Source organism: Elephas maximus, chromosome 23, assembly GCF_024166365.1.
Source record: "Elephas maximus indicus isolate mEleMax1 chromosome 23, mEleMax1 primary haplotype, whole genome shotgun sequence".
Taxonomy (NCBI): domain Eukaryota; kingdom Metazoa; phylum Chordata; class Mammalia; order Proboscidea; family Elephantidae; genus Elephas; species Elephas maximus.
Window position 1 is genome coordinate 62,831,910 of NC_064841.1, and position 22,000 is coordinate 62,853,909.

General features: G+C 40.2%; 1 protein-coding gene across 10 annotated transcripts in view; it reads right to left on the reverse strand.

The window, feature by feature from the left end:
- The window catches only part of KATNAL1 (katanin catalytic subunit A1 like 1), a 306,368-nt gene that overhangs the window by 81,995 nt on the left and 202,373 nt on the right, over positions 1–22,000 (reverse strand). For all 10 annotated transcript variants that reach the window (XR_007515202.1, XM_049867866.1, XM_049867864.1 and 7 more), the window contains one exon: positions 5,399–5,567. Coding sequence is in view for 9 of the 10 variants with exons in the window: in XM_049867866.1 (XP_049723823.1) it covers positions 5,399–5,567 (169 nt within the window). In the remaining variant the exon portion in view is untranslated. The remainder of the gene's footprint in view (positions 1–5,398; positions 5,568–22,000) is intronic.

Genomic DNA, 22,000 nt, shown 5'->3' on the forward strand with positions numbered 1-22,000 from the left:
CACCGCCTAGCCTTCCTGCTCTCCTTGCCGGGGCTTTTGCTTGTTCTTGATCCTGCAGTTGGCTCCTGTTCATCTGACCTCCAGTTCTTGGGACTTGAGCTAGCAGCTCACCTGTGGTCTTTCCTATTGATCTTGAGATTCGCTGATCTTCACAACCTGTAAGCAAAAGCCCTATTCTTCAGCCTGTCAATCTTGGGTTTGCCAGCCCCTGTGGCTACATGAGTCAGCAGAAGCCTGCAACGGCCCTGCTTTCCAGCCTGCCAATCTTGGGTTCGCCGGCCCCTGCAGCTACATGAGTCAGAAGAAGCCTTTTTCTTGCCCGACAAACTTGGGATGTAAATACAGCCTCTAAAAACCACATGAGCGATTTCCTTGATAAAAATTTCTCTCTATATATATATCTACTTATATGCTTTATTGGTTTTGCTTCTCTAAGGAACCCAGCCTAAGACAGACTGTTTCACAAACTACTGGCTTTGAATGGTACCTTGCAAAGAAGCATCTGATAAGCTATGATGAAGGTTCTTTTCTTATGTTATGTACAACGAAGGTAAAGAATGAAAGTTTCTCACTCAGTTCTGAAAGTTTGCCTAAATGTTACTAGCAGACTAAGAGCTGGAATTCAGTCCCCACTTAATTCTCTAAAATGCAAACAAAGAAATGTTAGCTGCACAGAAATGAAGAGCAGAGAAAGTAGCATAGATGATACTTAAGATATGGTTTTTTAATTATCCATTTATGTGGCTTCTGATAATGGGGGAGAATCAGCTCAATTTGATCAGCAGGAAAAAATTATTTATTAGCATCCCTCACTAATCCCAAAAAGGATCTGAGGTAGAATCGCTGTTTTATGGTATAGTTGTTGCTATGTGCTGTCGAGTTAGCTCTGACTCATGGCTACCATATGGATAACGAAACATTGCCCAGTCCTACGCCATCTTCATGATCGTTGATGTTTTTGAGTCCGTTGTTTTGGCTACTGGGTCAATCCATCTCACTGAGTGTTTCATTTTTGTTGGCCCTCTACTTCACTAGCCACAATGTCCTTTTCTAGTGATTGGTCTTTCCTGATGTGTCCAAAGCAAGCAAGCCTAAGCCTCGCCACCCTTGCTTCTAAAGAACGTCCTGGTTGTATTTCTTCTAAGACTGATGTGTTTGTTCTGCTGGCATTCCACAGTATAGTCAATACTCTTCACCAACATCACAATTCAAACGCATCTTCTGTCCTTCTGTTTCACCGTCCAGCTTTCACAGCATATGAGATGACTGAAAAAACCATGAACTGGATCAGAAACACCTTAGTCCTCAAAGTGGCATCTTTGCTTTTTAAAACTTTAAAGAAGTCTTATGCAGCAGATTTGCCAAAAGCAACATATCGATTGGTTTCTTGACTATTGCTTCCATAGGAATTGGCTGTCAGTTGATCCAAGTAGAATGAAATCATTAACAACTCCAATTTCTTCTCCATTTATCATGATGTTGTTTGTTGATCCAGCTGTGAGGATTTTCATGTCCAGGTGCTGCAGTCTTTGAATTTTATCAGTAAGCACTTCAGTTTGTCTTCATTTTCACTTTCTGCAAGCAAGGTTATGTCATCTGCATATCACAGGTTGTTAACAAGCCTTCCTCCAATCCCGATTCATTCTTCCTCATGTAGTCTGGCTTCTCAGGATTATTTGTTCAGGACATAGATTAAATACATAAAGGGAAAAAAAATACAACCCTACCACATACCTTTTCCGATTCTGAATCACACAGCATCCTTCGTTCTGTTCAAACAACTGCTTCTGAATCCATGCACAAGTTCCGCGTGAGCACAGTTAAGTGTTCTGAATTCCCATTCATTATAATATTATCTGTAGTTTGTTATGATCTACACATTTGAATGCCTTCACACAGTCAATAAAGCACAGGTAAACATCATTCTAGTATTCTCTGCTTTCAGCCAAGATCTATTTAACATAGGCAGTGATATCCCTCGTTCCATGTCCTTTCCTGAATCCACCTTGAACTTCTGGCAGTTCCCTGTCAACTGATGTATGGCTGCAGCCGTTTTTTAATTATCATCGGCAAAATTTTGCTAGCATGTGATATTAATGACATTGTTCAATAAATTCCGTTCGGTCATCTTTCTTTGAAATGGGCACGCATATGGATCTCTTCCAGTCAGTTGTCCAGGTAGCTGTCTTCCAAATTTCTTGACATAGACTAGCAAGTTGCATCCATTTGTTGGAACATCTCAATTGGTATTCTGTTAACTCCTGGAGACTTGTTTTTCGCCAATGCCTTCAGTGCAGCTTGAGCTTCTTCCTGCAGTACCAGCAGTCCTTAATCATAAGCTACCTCCTGGAATGGTCGAATGCTGACCAATTCTTTTTGGTACAGTGACTATGAATTTCTTCCATCTTCTTTTGATGCTTTCTGCATCATTCAATTATTTGCCCATAGAATCTTTCAGTATTGCAACTTGAGTCTTAAATTCTCTCTTCAGTTCTTTCAGCTTGAGAAATGTTGATTGTGTTCTTCCTTTTTGGTTTTCTAACTCAGGTCTTAGAAGATTTCATTATAATACTTTACACTGTCTTCTCAGAGATGTCCTTGAAATCTTCTGTTCAGCTTTTACTCCATCGTTTCTTCTGCTCATGTTAGCTACTCTTTGCTTAAAAGTTTCAGTCTCTTATGACACCTATTTTAGTCTTTTCCTTCTTTCCTGTCTTTTTAGTGACCTTTCGCTTTCTTCCCGTATGATGTCCTTGGTGCCCTTCCCCACCTCCTCTGTCTTCAATCATTAGTGTTCAGTGTGTACAATGTATTCTTGAGTTGGTCTCTAAATTCAGATGTGATATATTCAAGGTCGTACTTTAGATTTCATGGACTTGGTTTGATTTTCTTCAGCTTCAACTTGAACTTGCACACATGAGCAATTGATGGTCTGTTCCACAGTTGGCCTCTGGCTTTGTCTCGACTAAGCCACTGTTTCTTTCCACAGATGTAGTCATTTTGATTCCTGTGTAAACCATGCAGAGAAGTCAACATTTACAGTTGTCAATTGCATTGTTGAAAAAAAAGAAGTATTTTCAACAAATAAGTTGTTGGTCTTGCAGAATTCTATAATGTGATTCCTGGCATCGTTTCTATCACTATGGCCATATTTTTTTACTGCTGATCCTTCTTTGTTTCCAGCTTTCACATTTCAATCCCCAGTAATTATCAATGCATCTTGATAGCAAGTTCAATCAATTTCAAACTGCAGCACGTGGTAAAAATCTTTAATTTCTTCATCTTTGGAAATTGTGGTTGGTGTTTAAATTGTTGTATTAACTGATCTTCCTTGTAGGTGTATGGATATTAACCCATCACTGATCATGTTGTACTTCAGGACAGATCTTGAAGTGTTCTCTTTAAGGATTAATGCATTCCCATTTCTCTTCAATTTGTTGTTCCCTGCAGAGTAGTCCATATAATTGTTGGATTCAAAGTAGCCAGTATCAGTTCATTTTGGCTCACTAATGCCTAGAATATTGATCCTTGAGAGTTACATTTCATTTTTGACAACTTCCAATTTTCCTTGATTCATACATTGTACAGTCCACATTCTGACAACTAATGGATGCATGCAGCTGTTAATTTTCATTTTGAGACATGCCACATCAGCAAATGAAAGTCCCAAGGGCTTTACTCCATTGGTGTTGTTAAGGTCAACTCTTCTGTGAGCAGGCTGCTCTTCTTCAGTCATATTCTGAGTGCCTTTCAACCTGAGGGACTCATCTTCCAGCACTATATCAGACAACGTTCTGGCGCTGTCCTTAAGGTTTTCACTGGTGTATTTTCAGAAGTAGATCGCCAGGCTTCTCTTTCTAGTCTGTCTCATTCTGGAAGATCCACTGAAACCTGTCCACCATGGGTGACCCTGTTGGTATTTGTAATACTGGTGGCATAGTTTTCACCCAGGCCACCACAGCACAACAAACTGACACAGACAGGTGGTAGTATGGCATTAATTTATTCTCCTAGTTAGGGATTCAGGATCAGTCATCACCTTCATGCCATGATGCTTATAATGAAGATACAATTTACATTAACAGATGGTTATCCATGATTTTATGCTATAGCTGAATATTTCTACTACTTGTAATTTCAAGTGGTAGATAAGGATGCTAAAGGGACCAGCTTCCTTTTCTTGTGGATATTTAGACATTGATAAGATAACACTGGTGTTTCCTAATTCCTTCTCAGTGTCCCAGTGAGGCAGTGGCACAGTGTTAAGTGATACGGCTGCTAACCAAAAGGCTGGCAGTTCAAATCCACTAGCCGCTCCTTGGAAACCCTAGGGGGCAGTTCTACTCTATCCTCTAGGGTTGTTATGAGTAGGAATCAACTTGACAGCAATGGATTTGGGTTTTTGTTTGTTTTAGTGAGAAACACTATGTCTTTGAGTCTATCTTGTGAATAGAAACACTCAGGAAATTTAAATAAGTTCTATTTTCATTATAAGTATCATGGCATGAAGGTAATGACAGATCCTGAATGCCTAACTAAAAAACCAAAAATATCTTCATTATAAGTATCATGGCATGAAGGTAACGACAGATCCTGAATCCCTAACTACAAAAATAAATTGAACCTTCTTTGTGGTAATTCAACAGCATCATTATTCCTTTATGACATCACAAGGGAAATGGCAAATGCTATCATTAAAAACTTATTTTTCTCTTATTGCTAAAATTAAGGCTAAGACACATATCATGTCCTTCTGGCTAGCTCCTTACTCTGTAAGATTATCTCCAACCCATTTTCCTAAACTTCATGTAAAGAGGAGTAGAAAATTTCCACTTAATACTATTGTCTATTCCACAATCAATTTCCCAGATGAGTGAATGTGCACAATGAACCCTGGTAAAGGGAAATTTTCTGATCAAGGGGGGGAAAAAAAACTTGTTCTACTATAAAATCTACATATAAATTAGATTTTTTTTTTTTAACAGCAGTAAATCACATCTATCATCTTATTCGGTGAATATATACATCTACTTCCTTGTAAGTCCTTCTCCTACTTTTGTTGTTGATTTTAATTCAGAATACTTGCTAAAATATTTTTATCCAAAGTTTTCTGACTTCATATTAAATATTGCTACAAAAAATCTATTTTACTAAAGAGTATGTGTGTATGTATGTGTGTGTGTGTATGTGTGTGCACGCGCACATTTGTTAATAAACTTCTGAGATTATCTGCACGGCAGCACGGCCTTCAAACTGCAAAAACCTCTTAGGTTTCAAATCAGACTTTTTTCTACTCTTCCGTGTCAAAACCAGGGTAAGTTGAAAAGCCAACAAAAATCATAATGCCCACCAAAAGACATGGGCTTCAAGAGAGTGAGTTACAAAGAGACAGTCTTGCCTTGTCATCTCTCCCTCGGGCTCTATAATCCTTATCCTTACTCGCAGAGGGCTTTTCACTCCTGGACGTAGGATGTGCTCGGCCTACAGGTCCCCGGGCTCCTACTCCAGGCATTTCTTTTCTCAGAGGTCTTACTTCTCGGCTGGGACGCCTTATCTGAGGTGGTGCTCTGACAAAAGAAAAATAATAAAAATAAAATTTGATCAAAGACAAAGATATTTCGATACTACCTTATTCAGTAAAGATATTAAATCAAGAAGGTCAAAATCACAATTTTTCCCCCTTTTGCTAATTTACAGCCACAATCACTAGGTTGGCTTTTACAAGTTCTTTTCTCTAAAATATACCAATTGATAAGACACTACACAACACTGGGTAAGCCAGCAAATTTGACCAAGGCAAGGTCATGGAAGCTTCATAAACACATCCAAACTCCCTGAGGGGCTGAATTACTGCACTGAGGCTAGGGACGATGGTTTCAGGAGACATCTAGCTCAACTGGCATAACATAGTTTATAAAGAAAATGTTCTACGTCCTACTTTGGTGAGTAGCATCTGGGGTCTTAAAAGCTGGTGAGCGGCCATCTAAGATACTGTATTGGTCTCATCCTGTCTGGAGCAAGGGAGAATGAAGAAAATAAAAGACACAAGGGAAAGATCATCCCAAAGGACACTGGACCACAACTACCACAGCCAGACTGAGTCCAACACAACTAGATGGTGCCCGGCCTACCACGACTGACTACTCTGACAGGGATCACAACAGACAGTCCCAGACAGAGCTGAAGGTAAACGTAGAACAAAATTCTAACTCACAAAAAAAGACCACACTTATTGGTCCAACAGAGACTGGAGATACCACGAGAGTATGGCCCACAGACACCCTTTAAACTCAGTAATGAAGTCATTCCTGAGGTTCACCCTTCAGCCAAAGATTAGACAAGCCAATAAAACAAAATGGGACTAAATGGGCACACCAGCCCAGGGGCAAGAACAAAAAGGCAGGAGGGGACAGGAAAGCTGGTAACAGGGAACTCGAGGTCGAGAAGGGGAGAACATTGACCTATCATGGGATTGGCAACCAATGTCATAAAACAATACTATATTAATTATTTAATGAGAAACTAATTTGCATTGTAAACCTTCATCTAAAGCACAATAAAAAAAGGAAACACTAAAATATATCAATTGATACAATTACTAAGTATATATGTAGCACCAGTTTTGTCAAATGTTGCTGTTAATTACCAATAGAGGGCAATACAGACCATCCCTATCTAATAATCTTAATAATGGAAAATCCATTACTTTATTCATCACTGTCCTAAACTAAGAATAAGTAACTTTCAAAAAAAAAATTATGAAAAGCTGAAAGTACAGGAATTCAAAGTATGTCTATTTGCAATTAATCAATTTATTTTTTACATTCAAAATTATTTTCTCTGATTCTGTATTAGAAACAAGGCTTTGAGCCAGTTTGAACTGGTTCAGTCATGGCCAAAGAAGCAAAACTAGAATTGACCAGAGTTTTTAAAATTTGGGTGATTGGATACCATAACTAGAATGGGAAAAATCACAAGTTGAAGCCCTGGAATAGCAGACTCAGAAAAGGCATGGTGAGCACTTTCAGGAGCCTGATACACGAGATGGGATTGCCAGGACTGTGAAGAGTGACACACATTCAAAGGGGCTCGGTCGGCCACTGTGATCATTAAGGTTGTGTGTCAACTTGGCTAGGCTATGATTCCCAGTACTGTGTGGCTCTCCACCATTTTGTTATCTGATGTGATTATCCTACATGTTGTAAACCCTAACCTCTATGATGTTAATGAGGCAGGATTAGAGGCAGTTATGTTAATGACATAGGGCTCAATCTACAGGATTAGGTTGTATTTTGAGTCAATCTCTTTTGAGATATATATAAAAGAGAAAATTAAGCAGAGAGGAGAGGGACCTCAGAGCACCAAGAAAGAATCACCAGGAGTGGACCACATCCTTTAGACCCGGGCTCCCTGTGCTGAGATGCTCCTAGACAAGAGGAAGATTAATGATAAGGACCTTCCCCCAGAACTGACAGAAGAGAGAAAGTCTTCCCCTGGAGCTGGAGCCCCGAATTTGGACTTCTAGCTTCCTAGACTATGAGAGAATAAATTTCTCTTTGTTAAAGCCGTCCACTTGTGGTATTTCTATTATAGTAGCACTGGATGACTAAGACAGCCGCCATCTTTGAGCAGGACACCACTGTTTCTGATTCTGCTCAAAATCCCACCGGCAAAAGATTTGGTTGCTATGCAATGCATATGCTGCCCTTGTTCTCTAAGAGGGAAATCAGGTTTTCAGGAAGGATTAGGCTTGTAATTTTTTCCTGTTATGGCTCCAGTTCACCAAATTTTAAAAATTCAAGTCTGTTCCAGTTTCACTTCCTCAGCCATGTCTGAACTGGAAAGAACGGGTTCAAAGCCCTGATTAGAAATTCCAACATTCATTCATCAAAGTATAAACAGCAATGCTTAACTGTAAAATTTTCTCATGTATACAAAGTAATTTATGTGTAAAAATATTATTCATGTTTTGAGGATGTGAAAAATCATAGAATCATTCAAATTTTACAGGTCCACAAATTTGAATTAAGAATACACACACACATATATACAGTAAAAGCTGCAAAAGCTGGAACCCGTGGAAGGTAGAAACCTGTCACAGAAGGAAAACTCAAATAATTTCCACTAACAGAGAGTGATAGAAAAGTGGTGAGGCTGCACCCTGTCAAAGGCTACAGTCCTGTTGAGTCCGGCTCTCACAGGCCTCACTGAACATATACAGGTAGTCCTCGCCTTATGAGATACTCGAGTTCTGATGAACCGCACTCATGACCATCCAGTTTTCTTTTTCTGTACATTTTATCATTAGTTGTATTACACACAATGTTGCAGCATGTGATTGCTGTTGTCATCTCACAGCAACCTCCAAAGACAAGTAAATATTGGATTTATAAAGATACTGAGAGGCAATAATAATGAAAACTAAAAAAAAAAAAAGGAGATATTCAACTTACATTAGAACCAACTTACGACAGAGTCATAGGAACAGAACCCTGTTATAAGTTGGAGACTACCTGTGTATAAATAAACACAGCTATGCATACAAAGGGGCATATTTTGTTTCATGTAATGTAAAATATACCTCCTTTAAGCAATGAAGTTTAGATGTTTCTCAGCACAGTATTTTTCTCTCTTGGGGGATTAGAGGAACACTCTCATCACTTTATGTCTGGTCTTAGTTGTTCTTCCCTCTAACTATCTCTGCCTCTTTCCCCACCTTTTCTTTCTCTACAGCTCTGCCTGCATCGTAGCCCCTCAGATCCCATATATGTATTCTTTTTTCATCCATACACTGTATCAATTATTATCCCTTTTCCAGCCTCATGCTTTTAATTTACCTAGACTCATCATGGAATCTCTCTTCCTGGTGTCAGAAAAGGTGACACGTGTATACAACTCAATTAACTCAACAAGACATGAGAAGCCAGGAAGGTTGTAAACTGGGGCAAAAAAAGTAAAAACTTGTTAACATGGTACAAGTGCATCTTCAGGTTGCTGGAATTGGGCCACTACATGAAACTGCTAAGGAGAAGACAGGCTGGTGAAAATCATGTTCCTATCTATGAGGTCACCATACACTGGCATCTCAATGCTTGGAGCTCAGTCCAATTAAACAAGTATTTATTGAACACCCATTAGGAGGTAGGTACACAGCATGACTGTGGTAGGCCCTAGGAAGACATGAAATGAATAAGCAATCTTGTGACAGAAACCCACAGGAAAGGAACTAGAAAATGGTGCATAGTAAGATGAATAACAGGTATTTTGAAATTTAAAGGTATTGGTCCTAGTGTACTACTAGTTTTTTAAGCATTTTCTCAATAAAACAAAAATATGATGAGACTGGAAAAGAATTAAGGAGCCCTTGTGGCGCAGTAAAGCAATCGATTGCTAACCAAAAGGTCAGCAGTTCGAAACCACCAGTGGGTCTTGAGGAGAAAGATATGGCAGTAGGCTTCCATATTTACAGCCTGGGAAACCCTATGGGGTTGCTATGAGTCAGAATCGACTTGACAGCAGTGGGTAGGGTAAAGAATAAAAAACTAAAAATGTTACATTGTTGTAGCTGCAACTGCTATTTTTTTTTTTTTTTAATTTTTGTTTTGGTGAAAAGGTGGAAAGTAGTACAGCAGAACTTTTAACGTATTTCCCACATATAACACACTCACGCATATAACGTGCGGCACAGCGCACTTAAAAAATTCATGCACAGAGGGAGGGGGCTGCACGGTTGGCAGAAAATGTGTAACAGTGCATTGTTTGTGTAAAAACGTATATATTTCTGTATGTATACATGTCTTTCCTATACCAGATCCATGGCTATGGCCAAAGATAATAAAATGAGACCAGCAGTCTCTTCCACATAGGACACATGTCAAGTTCTGTAAGCAGCTGTGCCTATTTAAATAGTCTGTCAATGTTTGTGGTCCTGCTTTTTAAGACTCACGGGCTGCCGGAGCCCTCAGCTCTCGCTCGCAAGGGCCAGCCCATCCCTTACAGCTGCCCAGCAGGCTGCTGTCGGCCTCATTGCTCAGGGGTGCACTTCAGTGAATCCTGGGGGCGTTTCTTCTGCCTGCTCAGCTTGTGCTTTTCCTCACCTCAGCTTGCACGTTAACGGTTGCTTAGCAAGCCTGCTGTAGTTCATTTTGCAGACACATCCAGCTCAGTGGAGCCGTGTTGTGAGAAGAATTAGTCCAAGGCGCATACACAGGCTATGTTCCAAGTGTCTGCTGATGACAACCTCGTCCTGCCACTCACTATGCAGACAGGCCCACAAATCATATGCGTGAAACTGCTCGGGAAGCCAGATGCGTCATTTGTAGCAAGTCCCACGTCTCAGAGGGGGTGTGCCTGTGCCTGTAAGTCCTGGGTTCCCTCTCACTGCAGTTTGGTAGTACATTCGTAACAGACTCTGTCAGCTTCCCAAAGGACATCTTTGATTCTGTCCTGAACTTCCTTGTCCCCATAGCACATCACTGCACAATGTCATGCTTCAATTTAAGGACTCAGGGACAGCTTTCTGTGTAAAAAAATAGAAGTCTCAAGGCTTCTTTTGCTAGTCTCTCTTTTAAAAAAACAACTTTAGTAGGGTGCAGAGTAGCACATAACACTATCAACCTCTGCCCTAATAGTCAAATACACACTGACACCGCACTGTTGTTCTTGTTTAGGGGCTGTCGAGTCAGTTCCGGCTTACAGTGACCCTACAGGACAGAGCAGAATTGTTCCCTAGGGTTTCCAAGGAGCGGTGAGTGGATTTGAACTGATCTTTTTGGTTAGCAGCCGAGCTCTTAACCACTATGCCACCAGGGCTCTGACACTGTACTATCTTACATGATTTCAAATATAGGGAAAAACAGGCAAGATCTGCAGGTAAAAAGCAAGAGTGCCTACACTGTACTCAGTACTCCTATTTAAGAGGATTTCCCCATACGAATGGGAAGAATTATGTCTTATTTTATCACACGCAAATCAATCTTATTTCCTCCCAATCCTTCCTTTTTTTAAACTATATTAAATATCAGTGTTGTTGTTATTAGGTGTCAAGTCGGTTCTGACTCACGGCAACCCTATATACAACAGAAAGAAACATTGCCCCGTCCTGGACCTTTCTCACAATTGCTGCTATTTGAGCCCATTGTTGTAGCCACTGTGTCAGTCCATCTCGTTGAGGGTCTTTCTTTTTTTCCCTGACCCTCTACGTTACCAAGCATGATGTCCTTCTCCAGGGACTGATCCCTCCTGATAGTATACCCACAATTCAGTGGCATCAATTCTTCAGTCTTCCTTATTATTTGAATAAATATCAATATGACATATAAACGTTTTCATCAGCACGGCTTGCAACAGCAACCACCTGGAAACAGCCCAGTGTCCTTTATCAGAATAAAACCCACTGCTGTCAAGTTGATTCTAACTCATAGCGACCATATAGGACAGAGCAGAACTGCCCCATAGGATTTCCTAGGACCATTATAGAAGCAGGCTGCCACATCGTCCGTCCACCTGTGCAATTGCTGGGTTCAAACCATCCACTTTTTGGTGGTGGTTTAGCCACTTAACCACAACGACACCTGGGCTGCATAATAGTCAAATACACACCGATACTGTACTGTTGTTGTTGTTGTTAGGGGCTAGTATCTCAAATTATTATTCTCACAAGTCAAGAGGACACTGCTTGGGAATATAAACATCTGTAGAAAAAGTATAAAGAAAAATAAGAATGGCAAACCCCAAATTCAGGACAATATTTATCCCTGAAGGGGAAGGGAAGTTTCATATAAATGGAATCTTATAGTACATACTCTTCTGTATCTGATTTCTTTCCACATGACCCATGAAATTCATTCATGTTACTGCATACAGCATTAGTTTATCTTTTTTCATTGTTAGGTGGTATTCTATTGCATAAATATATTATTTTTATTAGCTGCCACGGGGTCAGCCCCCAACTCATGGTGAATAAAAATGTCCATCTACAGCAGGATATATTACAATTTACATACAGTTAGTCCCCAACTTATGACAGGGTTCTGTTCTGACGACTCTGCTGTAAATTGGTTCTCACTTAAATCAAAAACCTTTCTTCTTTTTTAGTTTTTATTATTATTGCCTTTTATTATCAGTATCTTTATAAATCTGATCTTTATTTTTCTTTGGGAGTTGTAAATATTACATATAAACTTATAGATTTTAATACATAAAATATATACATACATAAAAAATACACAAATCATAAAAATTTATTCCAATGATGAAGAATTAGACAATGTTGGCATTTTGTCAGTTGCGAGAATAACGTCACTTGACAAAGGTTCCGGATCCTCCGGGTTACCCCTGGGGATGGGGATTTTCTAGTCAGAAAATTAGTGAGAGTTGTCTGTATGGTCCTTTTCTTTTTTTAACTTCATGTATTTCATGGCAACATCTCACTGCTGCTTGAATGTATCAACTTTAGCAAAGTAATCAGCGTTTGGGTCCGTGTTTTCAAGCAACTGAAGCCCCTGATTTAGTTTAGAAAAAACTTTAAATAATCCTTTGACTATAAATTTTTTTGCCAATTTCTCCTTCGTCTTACTATTTCTTTCTTCTCTGGCATTTCTTCCTCTGTTATATGGCAGTGTTTTGAATAGTAAATCGTAACACTGAACAACACTGTACGTAGTACGTATTACTAACGATAAGATGTCCAAAAAAACAGTCCTAAGTGCAGTTCGTCGTGAGTCAAACACGTTGTAAGTAGGGACTACCTATATTACAGTTTATTCTACTGTTGATGGACACCTCTTTTTTCTTTTTCCACTTTGATGCTATTATTAAAGCTGATATGAATATAAGGAACTATGTCCATGGTGGACATAAGCATTCATTTCTTTGGGGTACATAGAGAAATTGCTTAGTCAGAGAGCGTATGTAAGATCAGCTTTTGTAGTCAGTTTTCCAAAGAGGTGATGCCATTTCACACTCTCACCAACAATATATGAGAATTCAGTTCCTCTATCCTAGCCACGGAAACCCTGGTGGCGTAGTGGTTAAGTGCTACAGCTGCTAACCAAGAGGTCGGCAGTTCAAATCCACCAGGCACTCCTTGGAAACTCTATGGAGCAGTTCTACTCTGTCCTATAGGGTCGCTATGAGTCGGAATCAACCTGAAGGCAGCGGGTTTGTTGTTATCCTAGCCACGTGATAAGGACGTAGTGGTATCTCGCTGTGGCTTTGACTTTCCTCGATGTCCACAGATGCTGATTACCTTTTCATATGCTTATCGGCCATGCCAATATCTTCTTTTGTGGAATGTCTGTTCCAGTCTTTCCTTTGTTTTTTTTTTTTTTAAATCAAGTTCTGACTTGTTCTTATTGACTTACTGATTATAGTTCTTCATATACGCTAAATACAAGTTCTTTGTCAGATATATGCGTTGCAAATATCTCCTAGTATATGCCTTGCCTTTTTACTCTTTTAATGGTGACTTCTAAATGAACAGCAGTTCATAATTTTAAAAGTCCAATTTATTAATTTTTCCTTTCTCTTTAATGCTTTAGTGTCTAGTTATCCCATTTTTTTTTTCTAGATTTATTTTATTGCCTTTTACATTTAGGCATTGATCTGTTACAGATTGAATTGTGTCTCCCAAAAATGTGTATCAACAGGCTAGGCAATGGTTCCCAGTCTTGTGAGTGACTGTCCACCATTTCTTCATCTGATGTGATTTCCCTCTGTGCTGTAAATTCTACCTCTATGATGTGGTGGTGTAATGAATTGCTTTTGTGTGACCTTTCTCACCGTGGTCTTGTAACTAACTCCCACCCAGGGGACTGGGCGGGACTGTGTGATAGGATAATTGTGGTTCACCAAAGGGACTGGTCAGTTTTGCCATCCTGCTGGGTTTGAAATGAGCCACCCCAGAGGCAGGAAAGAGAACACCTCACCACTACCAAGGAACAATAGCCAGGGGCCAGCATGTCCTTTGGACCCAGGATCCCTCCTCTGAGAAGCTCCTGGAAGCAAGTGACGAGAGAGAGTGAGCTGTAACCCTGAAGACGGTGAAGAGCAGTGGCAACAGAGACCTGGCAGCAGGAGACGGTGTAGTGGGCTTCCCAGCCCATGGAGTGAGAAAGCTGAATGCCTGGAAGCACGGTTCGGAAGAGGCTGTCCGGGTAGAAGAACTGTGTCCTTGAGTATCCCTGAGCCTGAAGTGTAACCTGTTACTTCCCTAATAAACCCTACAATCGTGAGTATGGTCTGTGAGTTCTGTGTGACCACTGCAATGAATTACAGAACTCAGCAGAGAAGGAGAGAGTGCTATGGAAGGGATGGTTGGTGTCAGAGTTAGTAAAGACGGCGGTGGAGCCTCCGCCTCACGGGAATCAGCCTTGGGCTGTTGATCCTGATTGATTCTTCCTCCCCCTTGTGAAGTTAGAGGTCAGACACTGTTCCCATGCCATTTTTACAGATGTTAATAAGGTAGGATTACAGACTTATGTATTTTGAGTCAATCTCTTCTGAAATATAAAAGACAGAAGCAAGCAGAGAGACAGGGGATCTCCTACCACCAAGAATGAAGAACCAGAAGGGGAGCGTGTCCTTTGGACCCAGGGTGCCTGCGCTGAAAAACTCCTAGGCCCACCTAAGGGAACACTGATGACAAAGACTTCTCCCAGAGCCAAAAGAAAGAGAAAGTCTTCCCCCTGGAGCTGGCACCCTGAATTCGGACTTCCAGCCTTCTAAACTATCAGAGAATAAACTTCTGTTTGTTAAAGCCACCCACTTGTGGTATTCCTGTTATAGGAGCACTAGAAAACTAAAATATGATCTATTTCAAATTAATTTTTATGTACAGTGTGAGACAGGAGCCCTGGTGGCACAGTGGTTAAGAGCTCGGCTGCGAACCAAAAGGTCAGCAGTTTGAGTCCACCAGGTGCTCCCTGAAAACCCTACGGAGCAGTTCTGCTCGTCCTATTGGGTCTCTATGAGTTGGAATCTACTCAACAGCAAAAGGTTTGGTACTGTGAGGTAGGAGTCAAGATTTCCCCCCCACATGGATATTCAATAACCCAGAAGCATTTACTGACAAGACCCACCTTTCCCTACTGAATTGCAGTGGTGCCTTCATGGTAAATCAAGTGACTTCATGTAACTTAATCTCTAATGATAAGCTCCGGTTCTAAAAAGGACTTTAAAATTTGTAGTTGTTGATTGTTATAGATTATAATCAGGTATACTACAATATATGCAGGAGTCTGTTCAAATATTAATTCTTTCAACAAATATCTGAACTTTTAGTAAATGCAAGTCACTTGCTACACAATACGAAAGGCTGTATTAGGTTAACTCTGCCATCATTATCTAAGTAACATCAATCACATTTAGAAATACATTCAGTAGTATAAGCAATGTGGATATATGTATTTTTTAATCCTCATGATGCTTTCTGTGCAGAAAATACTCTTCAGAGGCTTACTGTAATTCTTAAAATTAATATTCAACTTATTAAAGTTAAAATGGCAAAAATTCAGTTTTTCCTTAAAGCTATCAAGAATACACTTACAAATCTTTTTCTATTTATAAGATCTACACTGTAGAAACCACATTTAAAAGCCTTTTGAATAATGTTTGGGTCCATTTACAAACCTCATTAATTAAATGCCACCAAAACGTTTTTACCTGTATTTATGAATTTAATATATTTTATTTCCTTCTTAGTTCCTCAACTGTCATACCTAATAAAGTATAATTTTCTTAAATATTACATTAAAATGTACATAAATTATATTATGTAATTTTGAACATACATAAAAATATACTCAAAGTATATAAAATAACAAATATGTAAATATGCATATATTCCTTTAGAGAAGTTTTGATTCTCTTAGATATTTCCATTCTTAATTCTAAGTCTTCCTGGAGTCGAGAGATGCTTACCTACTACAGAAGACAATCATTACCCAGGTTAACCAAGGTCCACTTCACCAGACAATTCAGCTGGTATGGGATTTGGAGCTGCAGATATACTTCTCACACCAAATATTATAAATCCTATTTAATATCTTGCAGGTTGCCTTAACATGTTTAAAATTATTTTACTGTATTTCTAGTGAAAATGTACACAGCAAATTAGGCTCCCCTTTAACAATTTCTATACATACTGCTCCCACCATTCATCTGCCAGTTTGTCGTCCTGTGGCGGCCCACATGTTGCTGTGATGCTGGAAGCTATGCCACCAGTATTTCAAATATCAGCACACTCACCCGTGATGGCAGGACCAACACAGTGGCTGCAACAATGGGTTCAAACATAGCAATGACTGTGAGGATGGCACAGGACTGGGCAGTATTTCGTTCTGTTGTACACAGGGTCACTATGAGTCGGAACCGACTCAACGGCACCTAATAGCAACAACATACGTGTTATTCAGTGACATTGGTTACAGTTTTCGAGATGTCTCGGCATTCTCATTATTTTCATTCTGGTTGTTCTGTTTCCATTAATCTAGCTTCCCTGTCCCCCCTGTTTACCTTCTCGTATTTGCTTTAGGGTGAATATTGACCATTTGGTCTCATATAGATGATTATTTAAATAAGCCTAGTACTCATGGATGATATTGTTTACTTTAGGAGCCAATCTATCATTTGGCTGACAGGTGGGTTCAGTTCTGAGTTTAAAGGGTATCTCAGGGCGATAGTCTTTGGGGATCCTCTAGTCTCTACCTCTGGCCCTTTTTTAGGAGTTTGAGGTTTGTTCTACATTTTTCTTCCATTCTATCCGCGACCAACTATTGCAACCCTGATCAAAACAATTGTTAGTGGTAGCCGAGAACCATTTAGTTCTTCTGGTCTCAGGATAGATGAGGCCATGGTTTGTGTGAGCTATCAGTCCTATAGACTAGTTTTGTCTTTGAGTCTTTGGTTTCCTTCTTTCTCTTCTGCTCCAGACAAGTACAGATCAACAGTTGTATCTCAGTTGGCCACTCGCAAACTTCTAAGACCCGAGGCGCTACTCACCAAACTACGATATCTTTATGAACCATACCTTTATGAACTATGTTGTACCAATTGACCAAGCTGTCTTCCGAGACTATGGTCCTACCTAAGCCTTCAAACCCAGAAAATCAAACCCATGAGGTGTTTGGTTATGTCTAGGAAGTACCTGCAACTGTGCCCCTATGTGCTTTTATATATATATGGATATATACACCAAAAAAAAAAAAAAAAAAACCCAGTGCTGTCGAGTCGATTCTGACCCATAGTGACCCTGTAAGACAGAGTAGAACTGCCCCACAGTTTCCAAGGAGCGCCTGGCGGATTCAAACTGCCGACCCTTTGGTTAGCAGCCATAGCACTTAACCACTATGCCACCACGGTTTCCAAATATATACACAGCACATATAAACATTTATCTACATATGCCTACAGATACACCAATACAGGTACACCTGTATACTCACATGTACCTTCCTATATGCATATATGCATGCATGTCTACCTATGTAACCACGCACATATTTTTTAGTTATTATTACTGTTGCTGCAAAATTGTATATGTTACAGCACTTATCAAAGTTGTTCCTTATTTTGTGTACTTCTTAGCGTCATCATTTACCTTGGTCAGGTTGTGCAGACTTCACCCACACTGGGTACTGCCTTTCCCATCACCAAAAACAAGTGTCTACTATCTAAAAAGTGATTCTCCCTCCGACCCCGCTGCCTTAACAATCTGATGTTACTCACAACCAGATATCTCAGCTGGGACAGTGACTGGATTCTTGTCAGTGAATCTGAAGGGAATATTGAATTTTACAGTTACTAAATCAGTCATTCTGTCATTTCAAATGGAAGGGAAGAAGGAAAATGAGGACATGACTAATTCCTCACTCCAAAAGCAGAATTTCACCACTCCCACCCAGGTTAATTACTTGATTGTGCCTTGCTTTCCTTGGCTCTCAAGGCAGGCCCTTGTCTTTTCCATTAACTCTAAAGACCTTGGAATTTAAAGGAAACTTAAGATATTTATCTTACTTTGTATTTAACTCTAAAAACCTTAAAATTGATAGATAATGGGATTTTTTTCACATTGTCAGGACAACACAACCTTTAAAAACCTCAACAGCTGCCATCGAGTTGATTCTGACTCATAGCAACCCTATAGGACAGAGTAGAACTGCCCCATAGTTTCCAAGGAGCGCCTGGTGGATCTGAACTGCCGATCTTTTGGTTAGCAGCTGTAGCTCTTAACCTTACGCCACCAGGGTTTCTACAACCTTTACAGATATGAAAATAATATCAATTGAACTTCAGATATCTCACAGGTTTCTGTCCAGCTTATAGTTTAACTTCTGAGATTATTCTACTGATTTGCAAAGCAAGTGGATACTAAAAGTATACGGATATAGTCCCTGCATTCAAAAAATCTGGAATTTAACTGAAAAAATATAAATATATTAAGAATTATACTGGGCATCCTTTTCTGGGTATACATAAATCCTGTAACTAAGGCCTTGCTGAAGAAGAGTTCTCGATTCATCTGTAAACACGAGTCATCAGACAAAACAAATGGCAGGATAAGAGTTCTCAATTCATCTATAAACACGAGTCATCAGACAAAACAAATGGCAGGATAAGATCCTCAAGAACTTTTGATAATGTTGTTAGTTGCCATCAAGATGTTGATTTCAACTCCTAGCAACCCCACATGTGCAGGGTAGAAGTGCTCCATAGGGTTTTCAAGGCTGTGAGCTTTCGGAAGCAGATCTCCAGGCCTGTCTCAAACTACCAACATCTCAGACAGTAGTAGAGTGCTTCACTGTTTGCACTAGCTGAGGACTCTAACTTTTAATGATTTAAAAAAAACAGCAAGCTCGTTGCCGTCGAGTTGATTCCGACTCATCGTGACCCTGCGGGACTGAGTAGAACTGCTTGCATAGGGTTTCCAAGGAGCGCCTGGTAGATTCAAACTGCCATCCTCTTTGGTTAGTAGCCGTAGCTCTAAACCACTAAGCCATCAGGGTTTCCATAAAGCTGTAAATTTTTGTTGAAGCTGACTGCCACGTCTTTCTCATGTGAAGCAGCTGGTGGGATCGAACCGCCGACCTTTCCGTTAGCAGCCGATGTTACAGAACTACAAAAATAAATGATGACTACAAAAATAAATAAACTGAAAATCTTCCCACTCTAAAACATGTAGGAATGCTGGATAAAATATAACAAATATTCTTTTATATACATAGTTGATATTATCACAGAAGGTAAGGGAAACACCAAATGGTTTAAAAAAAAAAAAAGCTGTTTAAGTACCTGAGTTGATGACATAGCAGACACCTAAGGACTTAGATTTTAATAATCACATAGGGAGACCTGAGGTAAGGCCTTAAGCACAGGCAAGTCAAAGAAGTTGAACTGAGATTCGCACGTAAAGCAAAAACCCAATGCCTTCGAGTTCACAGTGACCCTATAGGACAGAGTAGAATTCCCCATAGGATTTCTAAGGCTACCACATTTTACTCTCACGAAGGTTTGTGGATTTGAACTGCCAACCTTCCAGTTAGCAGCCAAGAACTTAACCGCTGCACCACCAAGTCTCCTTCCACATAAAGCCAGGACCCTCAAAAAGCTACAACCTCAGTGAAAAGGTAGACTTTAAATCACACAAAACATATCTAGGGCTCCATTAACTAAAAGAAGGTCCTGAAGCTTTAGCTGTGTTTTCTTTTGGAGTTTTGTTCTAGATCTTATATTCAGATCACTGTCTTAGTCATCCAGTGCCGCCATAACAGAAATACCACAAGTGGATGGCTTTAACAAAGAGAAATTTATTTTCTCACAGTCTAGTAGGCTACAGGAAACCCTGGTGGCGTAGTGGTTAAGTGCTATGGCTGCTAACCAAGAGGTTGACAGTTCAAATCCACCAGGTGCTCCTTTGAAACTCTATTGGGCAGTTCTACTCTGTCCTATAGGGTCACTGTGAGTCAGAATCGACTCGATGGCAGTGGGTTAAGTAGACTACAAGTCCAAATTCAGGGCGTTGGCTCCAGGGGGAGGCTTTCTCTCTCTGTCAGCTCTGGAGGAAGTCCTCATCCTCAATCTTCTCCTGGTCAAGGAGCTTCTCAGGTGCAGGGACTCAGGGTCCAAAGGACGAGCTTTGCTCCTGGTGCTGTTTTCTTGGTCAGATGAGGCCCTCAAGTCTCTGCTTGCTTCCCTTTCATCTCTGGAGAGATAAAAGGTGGTACAGGCCATACCCCAGAGAAACTCCCTTTACCTTGATTCAGGGAGGTGACCTGAGTAAGGGTGGTGTTACAATCCTACCCTAATCCTCTTAACATAAAATTACAATCACAAAATGGAGGACAACCACACAATACTGGGAATCATGGCCTAACCAAGTTGACACATATTTTTGGGGGGGGACACAATTTAATTCAAGACAATCACTAATCCATTTTTTACACATATGGCATGAGGTATGGGTCCAACTTCATTCTTTCACAGGTGGAGATCCAATCATCTCAGTATCATTTGTTGTAGAGACTGTTCTTTTGTCACTGAATGGATCTGGCACCCTTATCAAAAATCAATTGGCCATAGACGTATGAGTTTATTTCTGGATTTTCAACTCTATTCCACTCATCTATATGTTTATCCTTATACCAATATCACACTGTTTTGACTACTATGGCTTTGGAATACAATTTAAAACCAGGGAACTGTGAATCCTCCTACTTTGCTCTTTTTTCCAAGATTGTTTTGAGTATTCGGGTAATTCCATAGGAATTTGAGGGTCAGCTTTTCTACTTCTGCAATAAAGGCTGATGGAATTTTATTGGAATTGCATTGTATCTGTAGATTACTTTGGGTAGAAATGACGTCTTAAGAATATCGTCTCTCAATCCATGAATACAAGGTGTGTTTCCATCTACTCAATTAAACGAACCAGTTGCTGTCGAGTCAATTCTGACTCGCGGCGGCCCCGCGTGTCAGCGTAACACTGTACCCCGCAGGGTCTTCAACTGCTGATTTTCCAGGAGATCACCGGGACTTTCTTCTAAGGTGTCTCTGGGTTGACTTGAACCTCCAACCTTTCAGTTAGCAGCCAAGCTGGTAACGGTTTGCACCATCCTGGGACACCTTTCCGTTTACTTAGATCTCTTTTAATTTCTTTCAGCAATGTTTTATTGTTCTCAGTGCAAAGGTCTTTCACTTTCTTGGTTACATTTATTCCTAGGTATTTTATTCATTTAGATGCTATTGCAAAAGGGTTGGTTTCCATAATTTCCTTATGGGATGGTTTGTTGCTGCTGTAGAGAAAGGCTGAGTAGAGAAACACACTGATTTCTCTTTTGATGCTGGACTCTGCAGCCTTGCTGAATTTGCTTATTAGCTGTGCTGTTGTTGCTGGTGGCATTCACGCTGATTCCAACTCACGGCAGCCTCATGTGTTACAGATCTGAATTGCCCCACAGGGTTTTCTTGGCTGTAATCCTAACGGAAGCAGATCGCCAGGCCTATCTTCCACAGTACCGCTGGGTGAGTTCTAACTGCCAACCCTTAGGTTAGCAGTGGAGTGCACACAATTTGCACTATTTAGGGACCTCTTATTAGCTCTAGTAGGAAACCCTGGTAGCATAGTGGTTAAGAGCTACGGCTGCTAACCAAAAGGTCGGCAGTTCGAATCCACCAGGCGCTCCTTGGAAACCGTATGGAGCAGTTCTACTCTGTCCTATAGAGTCGCTACGAGCTGGAATCGACTCAACAGCAGCAGGTTTTTTGTTTGGTTTTATTAGCTCTAGTAGTCTTCTTGCGGGTTCTTTGGGCTTTTCTGTATATAGTATCACGTCATCTGTGAATAGAGAGTTTTACTACTTCTTTTCCCGTTTGGATGCTTTTTATTTCTTTTCCTTCCTAACTGCTCTGGCTAGAGCTTCAAATATAGTGTTGAATAGCAATAGTGAAAGCTGGCATCCCTGTCTTGTTCCTGGTATTAGGGAAAAATGTTCAGTCTTTCACCACT